The sequence below is a fragment of the Ostrinia nubilalis genome, chromosome 1 (assembly GCF_963855985.1).
Source record: "Ostrinia nubilalis chromosome 1, ilOstNubi1.1, whole genome shotgun sequence".
Taxonomy (NCBI): domain Eukaryota; kingdom Metazoa; phylum Arthropoda; class Insecta; order Lepidoptera; family Crambidae; genus Ostrinia; species Ostrinia nubilalis.
In genome coordinates, this window is record NC_087088.1 from 7,383,216 (window position 1) to 7,401,733 (window position 18,518).

An 18,518-nucleotide genomic window follows, 5' to 3' on the forward strand; every position below is an offset into this window, starting at 1 on the left:
AATTTAAGGGATCAAGTTGAAAACTTACGATATTGTTACTTAAATTTTAATGATAAGTAGACGTACAGTTTTATATACAAGTATTGTGTGCACGTGGGCATCAGTAAAGTATTGTGTATAGGAGGATAGGGGGAAGCAAGGTCGGGGTGAGAGTAGTGGCGGACGAGAAGGCCGTGAAGTCCTCAGGGTCGTAGTCCGCGGGCAGCCGGCGTGTGGAGACCACGCTCGAGTAAAGCTTCGCTGAGTGCTTCGCCGTTCTCGTCTTGTTCGGACTATTGAAGTCAACCAGGTAGAGACCGAAGCGGGACCTGCAAATGCATTTACAAACATGACGAGTGAAATTATAGAAAGTTTGACTGACTCCTACGATTTTTATTACATTTCCACGTTATTTAGGCTGAGGTGCACCATCTAACTTTGACCGTAACTATAACGATAACCGGTGTATTTTGTATGGATTTTGACAGATTTTTGACGTTTGTCAAAGTTAAAGTAAGATGGTGCAACCCGCCTTAGTGTTAGTATTTATTTTAGAGACAGTATCTGAAACTGTAATGCACAGCAAGTTTAGTAATAAGCAAAAGTGCAACATTTTCAGTTTTAAGGTTGTTGATTGTGATTTTTTAATAGAGCATAACAATTAACTGTATTCAGCTGTTTTGTTATTGCTATAGACATTGTTTTGTTAGCCTGATCCATTAATTTCATATGAACTAACAAGACTTCAAAATCATAAAAAAAACTTGTTTTACGCTGAGTTGCACCGCACCACATAACTTTTTAACCGTAGAGATGGGTTATACTAGGTAAAGATACTAGGTGCACCTATTCCTTGTATTTATTAATACTCGATCAAAATACCTATTCCACCTAGTACGTAGTAATTTAGCATACTTGACGCGACTAGTGCGGACTAATCCACGTAATATGACTTTAAAATACATTCTTTTTTTGAAAAGATACAAGATTAATGCAATTTGAAATTGAATAATAATTCCTCCCTTTATACTTCAACAGGCTTAGGACTGTCAACTTAAAAGTTGGCGTATTTAAAAGATATCAATTTCATAAAGATATTTACATATTTTTTCTTATTTACATGAATATGGTTTGACTACGTTTGTGTGTGTTTGCTTCGTCGCGCTCAAATTTGTTTGGTCAGACAGAGACGGAGTGAATCTCTACGTTCGCACATAAGCTTAGCGAGAAATACTAGGTGCGCGTAATACACGACTACGGATTACGCAATAATAACCTCTATTACTTTGATGGTAGGGTCGGAAATCGTGTAATTTATGAAATACTAGGTGGATCAAGTATTTAAAAAATTGGAATAGATGCCGCCTAGTACTGTAAAATACCTAGTGTGTGGATCTGTTCTAGTAAATACGTCTCATCTCTATTTGACCGTAACTTTGACGATAACTGGTGTTTTTTGTATGAAGTTTGACAGATTTGTACGTTTGTCGATGTTAAAGTAAGATGGTGCAACCCAGCCTTAGTAATTTTCAGCAATTATACTCGTAGTTAAAATAAAAATAAAGGCAAGTACATTTTTATCGCTCTTGTCACGAAGAAATAATAATTATTCTTGACTACTACAAAGTAGCTAAGTAGGTATTTAGACGATTCAAAGTCACACAAACATCAACACAAAGAATTTAAGTTGCTCTACTTTACATTTTGCATAAATTGGCTGAGATAGTGAAATTAGATACAAAGGTCTGTATCGCCTTTTTAGGCAGCCTATTAAGAAACTTAGTGAAGCAACAAATGATATATTTAATTTATATCTTCGTTGCTAAAAGTTTTTTGTGTAATCGAAACTTTAGCTTTATAATATTTAGAAATACATAGTAGCAATTCTGTTGCATCATTCACAGAACTAAACAGGCAAAACAGGCATCATTTGTCCTCTTAGTGAAGAAAAGCACGTAGCAAATATACCTTTACTTCTCCTAAAAATGTTGAAATAATTTATAATACACTGATTCTAAAATTATTTAAAAAAACGGAACACAAATAACAGCCATCATAGTCATATTAATAATCATAATAACTCGATCTAATATAAAAGTAATGAATAACTTACACGTATCCATCATCCCACTCGAAGTTGTCCATCAAGCTCCAAGCAAAGTACCCTCGGACATTGCTGCGGTCTTCGTGTATGGCGTGCAGGAGTGCGTTCAAGTAGTGGTTGTAGTATGACACCCTGGCAGAGTCCTCGACGCCGCTGAAGTCGGCATAGCCATTTTCAGTGACGATAATTGGCACGCCATTGTAAGTTTTGGTGATGTATTTGAGAAGGCGGCGGAAGCCGAATGGTACAACCTGGAAAGCGAAAATATACTGCATTAGGATATTCGTATTTTGTAGAGTACTTTATTGTACTAAATAAAATAAAACAAATGGAAATCTTTATTTTCCTAATCGTTTCGATAGAAAAGTCGAGTAGAGTATGTCCATTGTTTTCAACCTAAAGACGTTCACTGCTGGATAAACTCCAAGGATTTTCACAACGACCGATCCTGGCGACATCCAAGAAATTCCTGAGGCCTTCAACAGATCATCCGTCCACCGAGACATAGTGTCGATCTGCCTACACTACGACTTCCGGTCCGGAAATACTTTTCTGTCTAAGGGCTACTATATTATATGGTTAGACTATGGGTTAGACTCATGTACTAACTAACTACTCATTGTCAAATTATGTACCTTCAACCAAGCTGAAGAAGACATCGAAGGCCAATTTGGGTCTTGAATTCTTACGATGCCAACGTCATTTTCATGTGACGGCACCGCACCTACTTCTTTGTCAGCCATGCTGAGTAAATAAGTGGTGTAGTGGTTTAATCCAAAGAAGTCTGCTGTTCCACGGATATATTCCACTTCTGCTGGAGAAAATTTAGGTAGACGTGACCTTGTGTAATTTTGTTGGCGACTTTTTTCATCGACTAGCTTGATAAGTTCAGGAGGGTAGTTGCCTTCGGCAGAATATACAGGGTGCGCGTACCAACCCATCTGGAAAATATTATAAAAATAGTTTTTTATCTTTTTCACAAACTGAATCTCAAGAAACTCAAAGATAGTATAAACATTTGTTTGATAAAAGTCTTAATCGTAGATATAAAGGATAATAATACGAGTATATTGTTTGTTTCGGTATCATAAAACAATGCTATTCTGAAAAGCAATGTCTGTCTAGCAGACAATAAAGATAAAGTATTTTCCTGATAATGTACTGAAAAGAAAACTGAAATAGGTACTCGTAGTTAAACCTAACTCTGACATACTAAACTAGGTAAGTAGTTCTAATATTATTATTCAAACTAGGTACCTATTATTTGATTATTTTAATATCTTATACTCACATGGGTTTTTAAATACAATTCAGCAGCTTCTTTATCTCTAGGAGAATCGGTTTTTGGTTCAGCCCAATTTGAATCTAGAGACATTCCAATTTCACCTGAAATGAGGATTAAAACATTTCAATACAAATTCAATAGCTACTATTAACAGCATTATTTGGTCACATCAATTCATATGCTAATCGTCTTTCAGTTTTAATTATTTAATTAGTCACCTCCAAATTGCGGACGATAAGTGTCGTTGAAAAGATGGAAGACGCTTGCGTGGGCCTTCAACAGGTTGTGAGTGCACAAGTACTCCGCTATCCCATGACGATTCAGAGCTGGAGCCCTGTAGGTGCCTCCGTAACCCTCCAAGCAAGTTTGCATTGGCTCATTAAACGTGACCCAGTATTTTACCCTACTGCCGAAATTCTTGAACAAAATATTGGCGTAGTCGGTGTAATAGTCAACAATGTGTGCATTAGTCCATCCTCCAATATCCTGCAATTTCTGAGGCAGATCCCAGTGGTAAATAGTAACCATGGGTGTAATTTTATACTTGAGCAGCTCGTCTATGAGATTACTGTAATACTGAAGACCGAGAGGGTTGATTTCGTTCGTCAAACCCGTGGGCAAAATTCGTGGCCAGGATATAGAGAAGCGGTAGATATCAACTCCTAGCTCGTGGACCATTTCGGCGTCCCTTTTGTAGAGGTGGTATGAGTCTGCTGCGACGTCTGCGTTGCTGCCATCTTTTACGAAGGACTTGTTAGTGTGCACTAAATGGTCCCATATGCTTTCAGATTTTCCTGAGGATTGCAGAAAAAATGTGGTGAACATCAAACATAGGAAATTATTCGTCATAGGCTCTGGAAGAGCTTATTAATTAGACAACCAAATGTGATGAAGGAAACGAAACATTATTATAATATCTCTAGATTGCCAGCTAATTAATAGGGTAACAACTGGCAAGCTGACATACCGTCTGTATTCCAGGCGCCTTCGATTTGCACAGCTGCCGTGGACACGCCGAATACGAAGTCTTTCGGAAATGTATAATTGTTTTTGGGGCCTCCAGCCAAATCTAATGACGCCTCACTGTGAACAAAGAGAATAGAATGTGTTATCATCTAAATACAAAGTAATGTCACATACTTAAAGAGTTAATGTACTATTTTAACGACTGCCTACTTAAAGATACCAGAGGTAATTAAATACATTATCACAGGTAGATAGAGCCTGAAAACGAGACGTAGGTATATCTATCTAACTTTACACAAAGCCGTTACCAACTAAATAATAACTTATCTAGAGCTAGCTGGTGGCAGGACTTGCAGGTACCTATAACATGCCAAAGATCATAGTAAAACACATAGCCTTAAGGCATATAAATCCTTGACTAACACATATAACGATCAGTCGGCCCTCAATTCCCATGCTTTACAAGAATAATCTCAACAATTACAATCGAACGACCACATTTTTATTTGCAAAACAAATCAATACAAAACGTGATTGATATTGCAATAATTTATTTCATAATTGCTTGCAAAACACAAACACCGGAGATTGTTAAAGCTCGGTAGGTATTTTAAGCTAAGACACGAGGTATTTTATAGTCAATCGTTTTATACTTAGGTATTATAGTAGCTTATGTAACTACAGCTAATATTTTATAGTTTCTTTCTACATTATCCTTTTGGGTGTTGTATCCATTTTGACCTTCGTGTGTGCATGTTAGGCTAAAGACTAAAGGATATTATTATAAAAACAACAACAAAAAGTTAATTGTAGAGACGCAAGTATAATTCGCATGCATGTTATAAAATATATTCTACAATGTCCTTGTAATTTTTACGACTTTTTAATCAAGATCTCTGATAATAATTCAAAAATCTTCTTGGTTTTAAATTGCTAATTAAAATATCGTATTGGGTACCTACACGTCCACTGATAAATAAAACTTAAGGTACAATTAACGTAAAATGCTTAATTAATTCTTACCTACAACAAATAAATCATTAGATACCGTTACGTGTTAACATAATGATGAAATTAATGGTTTGCAATCAGGTGACACAAATAAAGTCAAGGACGTTAAAGCTAATAAATTGCATGTTGGCAAATTAATGTCGAATACCTAGTTTGGATATTCCGAAGATTATGTGATTATCTAACTATGAAACTTGCTCTATCAGCGATATTATGAACATCCGGTGAACAAACTCTGTCTCTCTTTACCCTTTCAAATAACCGACAAACCCGCATCAAAGAAGCGTACAAAGAACTTTGCTGAAAGTACAAACAAAACAAAGTGCAAATTCTACCCAGTACATGACGAATAAAAATGGTGCCGGAAGAGTGCAATGAATCTCTGAAAGGATCGATTGCCAAAAAAACCTGGGTCACGAGTTAAAGCAAACTTTGTAGTTCAATGTAAATAATCTACTTTAAAAAAGATCCTCTCATGAAGTTAATAAGGAGACTTATTAACGATCATACAAAATAGGAATAGCCCGGCTTTGACCTAGAGACAAAACAATTAAAAGAAGAGGAAAAACAAAAAATAAACATCCCACGAACGACATACTTACACGAAAAGAAACTAAACGAGGGATCACAGGGTAGAGACAAAAAGTTAAAAATAATATAAAATGAAATTACTAAACTCGTGTAGGGATTTCTAGGAATATCCATATTACTGGGAATATTATCCACACAACAAGCAATATCAGCCACCAAATATGAAATTTAAAGGGAAATATTTACACGGATTCCTCTGAAACTCTATACTTAATAATTGATTTAATCTGTTAGCAAGTTGAAGAAAACTATAAACCATATTTGCACAATAACAAAATCCCGACACGAAATTCCAGATATACAAATTTTCAATGTTATAACAAAGAAGATTTTCCTGGGGATTTAATCCCACGACCTTTCGCTTACCGGGACACTGCGCCGACCACCCTCGTTTTATAAAGGGACAAAGTAACTAATGAATCTTTAGCTCAGTGGTGTTTATAGAAATCATCATTAAGTTATCCATAGCCAAGACTTTTCTCAGTTACCTAAATAATAAAAATCTTTTTCGCGACTCTATACAGGGTGTTAGGTAAATGGGTATATGAGCCGACACTAGCCCATGTCAACATGGTCATATAAATGGTGTGGTGAAGTCAGAAATTTGATATTATCATTTTAATTTTTTTTAATTTTCATACAAACTAAATTTTATTAAATCCGATTTGTATGAAAATTAAAATAATTAAAATGAAGATATCAATTTTCTGACTTCACCATACCATTTATATGCCCATGTTAACATGGGCTAGTGTCGGCTCATATACCCATTTACCTAACACCCTGTATACCTACTACTCTTAGATTTCGTCTACGTAACTTTCCATTCGACCATTATGTAGTTCCAAAGATTTATCTCTGGCAAACATTCGCCCACAATCATTTTACATATTTTATCATTAGTGCAAATACCTTCTTAGATAGCTATCCAAATATTGCTAGACAGACAGAATAGCTCTCGAATTAGATAAACCGGTTTTAGACTACATTTCGCTACCAGAAATATTGAATATCTACAGCTTAGGAACAGGTAAGTATAATTTTGGTTACTAAGCAATAAAATGTGTGTCTTACACATTACGAAGTAACAAAAATTAAATACTTTATTTTTGTAAATGCGAAACGTGTAGGTAGGTACTATGTTGTTAAATTCTTAATTAAGTCTGAATAGTTGAACTAATTTTTTATGAATTAGTAGAAAGAAATAAGGATTATTAAGTATTTGGGAGAAAATAGAAACTAGATTTCATCGCAAAATAATATCATAAGCTAGAATATCTGAGAAATAAGTATTATAGATATTGATTTATAATAGGTAATCATTAGCAGATTAGGTACCTACTATTCGAAGCCTTTTTTATCAGATGCCTTCAGGACCGTACGTTCACCTTCAAGTGTGAAGAAATGTAGGGCATTATCAATACCTACTATCGGATATAAAGAACTAAGTGGGTCATTGTCGTTCAAAGGTAGCGAGTAACAGTTTCCGCCAGGAAAACCTTCGACATGACCGTATTAAGTTTCGCGGGAAATACTTAAGATATGAAAAAAACCAGTCACAATCTATCTCGGACAAATTAATTATACTAATTGAACTTGTCTTACTAACTTTACATTCAACTATAAAATATCGCAAGGCCACGAATGTAATGACCCGATGTTGACCGACAAAGGTCTAAATTGCGCAATTGCAATAATCACTAATAAAACTTCTTAATTAGTGTATGACTGTAATCAAATTCAGCCTGTAATAAGTGTCGAACACTAAACACATAGCAGCTTGTCGCTATGCAGCAACCAATTTGCTTCAGGCAATTATGAGCTTTATCACTTCGAATAGATGGAATTACTAACCTAATAAATTACAATATTAAAACAAGTATTCGCGTTAAAGGGATATTTATTAGTAAAACAAAAATAATAAATTACAAAATGGCGGATTTATAACCAATATCCACAGTCCTACCATTTGACCTCTAACTCAATGTCTCTACCAAACATAAATCAGTCACAGATGAACTTTTGCCTGTTAAGGTAAATAATGACGTATCTTCATCTCTTGCCATTATTGTTAAGTACATAGCAAAATAGGAATGAACTAATGTTAAATAACATGCACATAAAAGTTGAGAAAGAAATACTTTTATTTCAGTTTTCAGGAAAACTTTCATATTGATACGCTATGAAAGAGATTCATAAATGAGAAATATCGCAGGCACATGTGAGCTATGTAGAGACAAGCAGGCAAATTACCCACTACTAATAAGGGGCCTTCCACAAATTACGTCACACGTTACGTTACGTTTCATGATTTTAGTTTTCAGTAGACTTTTATAGGAATCATAACAGACTTTATTTAATAAACACTGGAAATCTCCCATTATTACAGGTAGGTTAACAAATATTTAAGCCTGTCTAATTTTAAACCATTTGCCATAAAGCGTTAAGACATGCCGTCAACGTATGTATTGTTTATTCTTTGCCATCAATTAAGAGGATTATACATAATTAAATAATAAATCTTATCTTCGTTTTATCCGACTATCCTTTTTAGTTGCAAAACAAAACAAACAGATGCCAGAGTATGAGCTTAAATAGCCGTTGTAACAAAAGTAAAAACAATTAGTTTAAAGTAAGAAACCGGATCAATATTTTTTCCTCGAGTTTTTCTAAGCACATAATAAACAATACCGCTATTAAAGTATTAACCACCAGTAGTTTATAAACCACTATGTGATCGATACAAACGGTAAATAATCAGCGTACCTATTTATTTATGTGTTGTCGCTCCCATAGTTCTTTATACATAGGTATACAATGTTAGGTTACCAAATACCAATCATTATCAGTACTTATCTACCTAAGTTGATAATTTCAGACCTAAAACCGAAAAAAAAACTCGTCCTAATTACTAACTAAAGATAAATATAAAACCAACCTACAGACATAACCCACTAAAGAACGCAGCCTACTGCTGTGTAGAGTTAGGTAAGCTAGTTTTTATTCTTCAAAGATGAACAAAAATATCAATTATAATAATTTTGTTTCCTTTTTGGGATCATTTCGTTCTTCTTTTTTGTAAGGCTACCACATAATCGACTCATCTTGCAAGTTTTTGAAACAGACATTACAAGAGTGCCGATTTATATTGGACAACAATCCGAGATAATACGGGACATTTAAGAAATTGCCTTATTTGCATATTTTTTATTTCTAGATGATAATCTTGCTCCCGGATCTTGTGATCGACCGTGTCATTTTTGCTACGATGAACCCTCTTTGTGTACGTAAAAAGGAGTATAACAGCATGTAGGTATTCATTGGGATGTGAATCGTAGAATAATGCAGAATTATGCCTGTACGTACATGAGTAACAATAAACGAAACCTCATTTATGATCGCATAACTGTTCTTCCTTTCATCCTAAACGACTCTACCATGAGTAACATTGTCTAGAAACTAAGAGTCTTTTAGTGCGAGTAAATTTTTCATTTCTTTTAAAACTACAGAAAAGACTGAAAAATTAGCAACTGAAACATTGTGTAATGAAATTTTCGGAGTTATTTCTCAAATTCCATCAAATATTTCCGGAATCTATGTTTCACATACATGAGCATTGAAGTAGAGTTTGTATGGCATCAGTAAAGTTAATAAAAAATGTATAACCTATACCTGTGACGGAAAAAATACTAATAGCGAAAAGTTCTTATATCAAACTCAGAGACATACCATTTCTAATACGATAAGTGACAATGCTCCATTAGATAATGTGTAAGGAGAACAATACATCATAAGCGAATACACAACTCGTTACAACCCTGCTAACAAAATAAGGAAAAGTGTATAAAAAAGAACACAAAATAATTCACACGAGGGGTTATTTATGCCATCCATCATAAAAATGTATTTGCCTTAATAATAACATAACGTAACAGGTGAATAACGAAGACCGACGGGGACGGAAAGTATAGGCTTGTTGACGTCAACAAATATTAATTCGTTACGCGGTTACGGTTAGGGAATGCCCTGACAAATATACTTCATAAGGTAAATCAATAACAACTTGTGAACGATTAGACAAGTTCATTGAATGAGTGTTACTTATACTCGTTAATAAACTCGTAAGCCTTTGAGTCAATTAAACTCGCGTAATATATATTTCAGCTCTAAAAAATAACGCGTCTTTCAGGGTCGATTTTGGATAGAGTAGAGCGTGTAATTTTAGTTACGAGTATTTATCCAAACTTATTGCTAATAGTTACTTTATTGCTAAAACATAGTTACTATTAGTTAATAAGCCTTACACCACAGCTTATTTATCAAAACTTGTTGCTATAGAGTTACTTATTGAAACTTCTAAATATTATAAGGTATTTATTAGCTCTTGCCTACCAAGAGATAAATAGTTTTACCATAGAATGGCTTCATCATACTGTATCATAAGTCTGGTAAGATTGATATGTCTAGAGCATTATTGAGAGATTAATGTTTCTTAGAATTATCTGTAACTGTAGACGTTTTGAAATGTGTAGGTAATGTAGAAACGATTAGATTATGCTTAAAATCTTCCGCGGAAATGCACCTCAAAAAAGATAAATAAATATAGTTATGTGAAGAAGGTATCCTAATCCTACCTACCTATTCATTTGAAATTGTCCCAATTGACCTCATTCTACAAAATTGCCTATTGTCTTGTAAACGCCCAGATAATGTGATAACACTAGGTAATACCTAATTAAATATGGTGGTGGTTTAGTACAGTCATCACACAGACTCTACTTTTTATTGAAAAATAACACCTATTTCCACTACTTTAAGATAGCACTTGGTGGTTTGATGCGGTTGTCTGTACGTCTAGCTTGGGATTATGAAGGTACTTACATAATTACCAAGTTATCATTTACAATATGAATGAATGCTTTATTGCCTTTAGCGCTATAAGAAAATATATCACAAAGTAGGGGGTCATCCATAAAGTACGTCACACGTAAATAGGGGGGGAGGGGGTTGACAAAGTGTGACATGGTGTGACAAGGGGTGGGAGGGGTCCTAAGTTTCGTGACATCACATTTCAATTGTTTCAAATATTTGATATAATGTTGATTTCATTAAAAAAAAGTACTTAATTTAAATTAAAATAAAACTAATTTCGGAACTGCTGTTAATTTAATAATTTCTCGATGTGAAATTGCAAAACATGTGACGTCACACTAGGGAGGGGGGGGGGTCTCAGAAATGTGACCACCTGTGACAAGGACGGAGGGGGGGTCAAAAAATCATGAAATTCGTGTGACGTACTTTATGGATGGCCCCTAGTCGCAAATGCTACCTACATTTCTACTTAGTGGACACTTTTTCTCGCATTATCTCAGAAGGTAGATTTTAATGTATGAATACAAACGTCAACACGTAAATATTTTTTGTACGTTGGTTATATTTATTTCCGACCGCAAACCGTTATTAAACCACTGAGTATATAAATCAATTACTCTTAAAGCTTAAGTACGTGTTTATATTTTAAATGTCCATGAATTTTGATAATCTAATAGGAATCAGTAATAAAATAAAAAACAAACAAGTTGTTAATAGCTAGCAAAATTTAAAAAAACAGTCAAGTGTGCAAGGTTTGCGCGCTATGGGTTTCGTTCGTTATATAGAGTTCGTCATATTACTCGCACTCTCTATTGAAGTCAGTAGTAAATCAAACATAACTTTGCAGTTAAAAGTAATCATATCAAAACAAACACATTAATAGAAAGCAATTAATGGAAATTATTATTTATATTTTATTGAGTTGAGTTACACAGGTCATTTATTTCATCATTTATTCGTTTAGTTAGAATATTAATTTATTTTCACAGCTTCAAACAAACGGAGGTGCAGCGGTGGGAACGAGAGGTGGGAAAAGTCCTGTAGCTTCAAGCAAGAGTTTAGTAAGTACATAGTATTTGATATTAATTTTAATTTAATAACTCATGTATTCTTGAGTAAAAGTTAAAATCTGTCGTTAAAGGGTATCTCTCTACAGAGCGACAGCGAAAATCTTAAACTTACGAACCCTTTTTTCGTTTTGTAGCGGAACCCTAAACAAAACGTGAAGTATACATTAATAACCATGCATTAATAATAACAATTTATTATTAATTGATATGATAACTAATTTTTTGCGCTAGTTTAAAGAGCATGTATCTATTAAACCAGTTTTGTTCAGTTGTTTAGACGGAAAACATGGTGTTGCAGCAGTTGTTACAGTCGGATCGCCACCATAAGCAAAATGTTAGTAGGTATGATGAGCACGACCTGAAGTTAACCCAAGATTAAATGTACAAAAATATGCTTACATGGCTGTATTGATTAATGTTTATCTAATCGCCATAGTCACATAGCTTTACTTTGTTTGAATCATTACAAAAAAAAAGTATTTTCATACCTACAGGTGCCCAATCAATTCTTACAGAGATTTCATGACTATATAAGAGATCGTCCTATCTCTCTATTAGACTTAACTTGAATTTATTGTCATTTTATAACTTCTAAATCTAATTGTTTTGTTAAAATGAAGTTGGTTAATAGTACTTTACGAACACCATATGTTATGTATTAGTTAAGTAACTTGTATCAAATTTTAAGAAACCTCTGAATAGGCTCCTTAAAATTTAATATAACCTCGACTTATTAGACTTAGACGAAGTTGTTGGTAAAACATTAATTTCAATACTAAAACTTACCCTTCACAAATAGAGACAGCAATCAAAAATATTAATTTATACATTTTCATTATTTAAATTCACTAAAATATCTTACAAAGAATATCACTTTTATTATCACTTAGGTTTTAATTTACAACTTTAAGTTCTGCACATGGCTCTACAATGGGCCAGGGCTCAGGAAATGGTCATTGAGCGGAGTGATTGTTGTTTGGAAGGTCGATTGTCGCGGGTACGTGTGTCGTGCACGGATCTCCGCCGCGCACTGCGCCTGCGACTATAAGCCTATACTGCAGGTTACAGCTGTTAGCGTTGCAATTTCAAAACCCATTGACGACAACAGGTAGCATTAATTGATAAGAGTGACACTGAAACATTCAAACTCGGAATAGGTACATTATCATTATTCATTTGTTATCCTTAAGAATTCGGCGTCCTTTCTAAAATGGGCATGGTATAATGTAGCGCTTTAAAATAACGAGTTTTAAATGCTATCTACCTACGTCTCTACATTACCAAGCAATTTGTATTGATCTCGGGATTGCCTTGCACAGGCTCGATTTAGAATAAAATATTATACGAAACGAAAAACCTTACTATTACCGTATCGATCTATTGTAAGGTCTCAAATCTCAATTTTTTTGTTATTGAACCTAAACTTTAACTCGAGTAGACTAGACCGCATTTTTAGCCGTCACCCTGAACTAAATCATGCTCTCAATCATCTTAGAAATGCAATAATAATTTAATCGTTTGTGTCGAATGATTGAAATGATTGCGTCAGTCCGCATCTGATTTGAACTTGCATACTTTCGTTGAACCTATTATGAGTAGAAGGTTTTACGACAGCTTTCCCCGGATATAGGTACGAGTAAGTAGGTTCGTTGTAGAGAAATCCCAAAATTCCCTACCAAACTAGGTGGGTACTATTATTACCACAGAATCAAAAATTAATCCGGAGATGGTTGCTTATATGATTTTTTTACTTGCCCACTTAGAGTGGATTCGACCAAACAAGAGTAAATATTAAATCTCAGAATAAATCGTCAATTTTGACATATGTATTTCCCATACTGAAACTGTCAATATGCCAGTTATACCAGGAGTTATTCTCGCATAAAAGTTTGGTCAAATCAGGCCTTACTCGGTTTGCTAAACTATTGATAACTAGTCAATAACATGAGTTAAATATGGAAATGAAACAAAACATCACGGTTGCAGTTGCAGCCAGATGTCAATGTTAACAAGCATGAAATAATTCTTACATAACTGCAATATATCTCATTTGCATCTACAGACCTCATTGTTTAGACTGGGCTTAAATCAGACAACATTTTTACTGTATTTATGTATTGTGTACTTTGCATTTAGCCTTCCAGAGGTCTGATTTCCCAACCTACCACCCTTCTTCATCGAGTTATTATTCAAAATTCTGTCAAGTCCTCCATTATCCAAGTATTTCAAATATGTCTCATTTACAAAGTTGCAACTCGTAAAGTACTTTATTGGATCAGCAATAAGCACCGCAGTTGGATAATTTAGTTCTCAATAGCCCACAGCGTCATTATCTCGTTGACTGCAATCATCACGCGAACATGGGATCATTATCACTTCCAAGATACAAGCTTCAAAGTCACTAACCTATTTTTTTCAAATATGATCTTGACAAATACGGTATTAGGTACCATGAATTTCAAAGGAATTTATTTAAACTATTTAATTAATAATCCGAATATTGATGTTTGCTTATCTATATTTTGAAAGATTTTGTCTATGTTATAGAATATCCCTTCGTTTTATTAATGTAGAGTCTTTTGTTTTTAAACAATTCCATACGAATAGAAACATGTACGTCACAGTAACAGGTAATTAAGAAAGCACACATGATAAAACATTTAACATGTTTAAAGTTGAATGGCCGGAGAACAAAAGAAGTAACATGGTACAAATACTTTAATTGTTCTCCTTTAAAAAGATTATCAAATAGATAAGTGCCTACTTACCTAATATTATTAAAGTAAAATATTTAACATGGTTTTCAGTGTTTTAAATGCAAAAACAAAAAGAACAGGGAATTATTATCAGGAATATGGATACGAGCCGACAGGGATTAACCGATGAAGGAAGAAGAATGGTATTAGATTAAGCATGGTGATTTACGACATCTGGACTCTCCATTAATTTTCCGGTACCTTATGTCTACGATATTAACAAACTAAATGAGTTACACTTAGATTAGAAATAAGTACCTATTCATTATAAGGTAAATAGCTAGGTACGAAGGCGAGTGAGCTTTACATGTGTGGTGGCTCACTACTGATTGTTTTTCAAAAGTTTTGATAGACATTACTATCGTTATGTGCATGTACACGTATCTACACACACAAGTAAATCTCACTCGCCTTTGTGAGTTGCAAGAACTATAATTAGCATCGGTTCAGTTTTGATAGAAATATTACTCGGTTTCCATAAAACGTCATTGGAAATATCCCTATACAATTCAACTGCAGGCGATGTGTCACTAATCACAGAGTAATGTAGTGTAGTTTCACGAAATGATATCAAGTGGGTTACATTCTACCATGGCTAGTAATTTAAATTGCGTCAGTAAGGTTGGAACGGTAACAAAAAGTACCGCAGTTTTCCTTAAAGGAAATCTCACTTGGCTTACGACTTTTACCTGAGAGAAGTGAGAACCTATAATTTTCATATTTACCTACTGAGTAAGTTCCGTTTTACATAATAATGTCTTGTTTAGAAATATTTTATAAGTTTTTGACGGTAGGTTACGCATGGACGTAAAGATGTAGATGGTAGAGTTTGCGAAAGTCTATTTTTGTTTCTATGCTACGTTTTTGCGCCTAGTGCTGGGCTAAACTCTACATAATAACGAGATGAAATAGAATTACTTATACACGGTACTTCTGAAGTTACACTTAAGAAAATAATATACATACATTATTGTGGTTCAGTGTGTTTGATAAGGTGATAGGGTCATTAATTATACACATATTTTCTACTTTGCCGAACATTTGCACGAGAAATACGGTTTGTCCAAAACATATGAATTTGGTCTTATTTAATGCAGGATTAAATGCCCTTCAACCGTCAGGAAGACCACTTTACGATAGGGTAAGTCTTTTACGCGGTACAACCGGAAAACCTAAAAAGCGCCCCTTTCGGGGGCCCCCACCACTTAAGTAAGCACAACTCCGTCGAAGTCGAAAACCTAGAAGAGTCTTAATGTGCAACCAATGAAGCCATTAAAGCAATAAAATCTTTTGTAGGAATTATTTCCGATTTAAAATCTAATTCTACTGGCCTATATCTAAGTTGTAGGTAAAGAAAATGTAATGATAATAACATAAACTTTCATAATACAACCAATGACATTGAAACTACGAAAAATTGCACGATTTGAGTAGTCCTGCAACCTACAAACCTTGACTTGTATTAATAATAATGCCTTGACCAACCAGTTTTATTCAACAACTGTGGGAAATAAAACCGATCAAAACACTATTATTTTTAGTAAACTCATCGACTTGGGGGAAAAATGAGAAAAACTTTAAGCAGGATTCCTATCAAGTACCTACCTAACTACTATTTTAAAATGCTGAACCTATTTAATTTACTTTTTAACAAAATTAGTTAGTTTATGTAGGTACAACCTACTTCTAATTTATTTATTTACAAAATATTCCTTCCAAAATTGTAAGTAGGATGGATGCCTTTGATTCATTTGTAACAAATGCAAACCTAAATCTTTATATTTATGTATCTTGATTCATTTGTAACAAATGCAAACCTAAATCTTTATTTTCATGTACAGCTCTTTTCGTGATCGTAATGTGTGGTCATAAAAGACTTTTCCAGCCAGAGTTTAAGAGATATCATCGTACCTACCTACTCAATCCCATATCAACACTGCAAGAAAAAGAATAGTAGATTAGAGCCTCTTGCGTGCGAAGTAATCTTTCCTGAAATCTGGAAATGAAAGAAACCAAACCCATCTCTGTATTTGATCACGATCATAGGTAGAATCATGCAATTTAGTCGTCCTCTCCGTCTTACTCTGTCAATATTTTTCTGGTTCAATATGACCGCCTCTCATTGTGCCCCAACTATGATCCCAACATAGAGTTATTTTAGTTTCAAACACCTAAGTAGGTTTAAGTAATGAAATAAAAGATTAGCATTTAAAATACTGGGTGTAAAAATCTTTTGCAAAAAAGAGTGAACTTTCTAAGTGCCAACCGCGATTCAAAAATTAATAATATTTTATTAAAATGCCTAAATTATTTAAAAACATTCGTAAAAATCTCTATGTAAAAAATAACAAGAATACTGACGAACGAAGAAACGAGGATAAAATTCCAATCATACTGAATAATATTTTATGCCTTTGCATGTGACAGTGTGGAAAGTCAAATGACATTTGATGCGTATAATCCGACTAAATTTAGGAGATCTACTGACAGTTGTGTCGCTTAACTTCAAACTCGGATAAATCCAATTCTAAGATTTTTTGAGATTTTGGTGTCAAATCAAAGAGAAAAAAAATATGTTTTAAACATTTTTATCAGTCGTGTATAAATCAGCGTGGTTCTTGAGAAATAAGCCGTTAAAGTCGTAATATTTTATCTAAGAGAGATAGATCCATGAGACATTTTTTTTCAAACGTAGCTAAGTCCATGAGAGCCAATCAGGTAATTGCGTTTCTTCAACATGGCCGCCAGTTGACGAAAACTCAGCAACCAGTGGCACCATGCGCTCCCGCTTTTTATTGTTTATTTGCGATATTCAGACAGTTCCCATGGATAATTATATTAAAATTGTGTCACCAACTAAAGCCCGCAAGCGGCTTAATATAAAAGTTCGCCTTAGGAAAGAGGAAAAAGCGAAAACTCGGTAAATTTGAAATACCTATCCCTGTGCGTCGTTTGGAATTTAGAGTTGGCACTAGTGTTGTGTTAACCATTTTCGATTATTATTTTGTCCTTCTATTGTTACAGAATATTTTGGATATAAGTATGTTTATGATATACCTAATATTGAGTACATTTCTTTCTCCGATCAAATTTGTGTAGGTATGTTCATGTAAGTTTTAGAATATAAGACATGCGTTGTGGAGTTGGGTCGTCTGGATATGTTTTGCAGTTTTTTGCTAAATATAATAAATTTGTAAATGTAATTATGTGAAATAATATATTGATCTATTTAAATGATTTATAATAAACTAACATTTTTTTTCCTTTAAGTTAGGGGCTGGAAACGCACTTTAGCCAATTGGGCATAATGGTCATTGTTGGTGGAATTGAAATATGTATTATAAAAAATGCTTAATATTGAAAATGTGATAGGGCGACCAATTCACGAAGAAGAAATTGAAGAAGATGACTGAAGAAATATTGAATTTTGTTTAAAATAATTAAATTGGGTACTTTCTTTTTTTATAAAATAATAACTATATTTTCTTATTTTGTTTTATTGTTCTATTCAGTTTGCTGCTACAAATTTGACTGTCGATGGTATACCGCGATTTCGTCACTACCACATCCCTAGCTCTAATCGTGTTTTTTCATAACTAGATAAATCCGAATCTATTAAATCAAAACTCTATAAATCCTCATTGCGTTTTTTCAAAGTTGGATAAATTGCATTCCATTATATCAAATGAAGGTAAATCCAAACTAAATATTAAATTTTTGAGAGAATGCGTGATTTAAATACTGAAATGAATAAACAGGATCATTTTCTTCAATAGTAGTGCCATAATAAAAAAAAGACTTGCCTTTTAATTCATTAAAATAAGACTATAAACACTTTTTATTAAATATCTCCGAACAGGGTAGAGTGGATTTATCCGAGTTTG

The 18,518-nt window shown here is 33.9% G+C and overlaps 1 protein-coding gene across 1 annotated transcript; it reads right to left on the reverse strand.

The window, feature by feature from the left end:
- Positions 1 to 30: 30 nt before the first annotated feature.
- LOC135088207 (myrosinase 1-like) lies at positions 31 to 12,927 on the reverse strand. The gene is made up of 7 exons (XM_063983096.1): positions 12,665 to 12,927; positions 4,336 to 4,451; positions 3,587 to 4,162; positions 3,375 to 3,469; positions 2,719 to 3,024; positions 2,093 to 2,334; positions 31 to 308 (listed from the first exon to the last, which is right to left on the reverse strand). Exons 1-7 carry the CDS (start codon positions 12,712 to 12,714, stop codon positions 101 to 103), a joined length of 1,593 nt encoding a protein of 530 aa, XP_063839166.1. The 5' UTR covers positions 12,715 to 12,927; the 3' UTR covers positions 31 to 100.
- Positions 12,928 to 18,518: the final 5,591 nt, after the last annotated feature.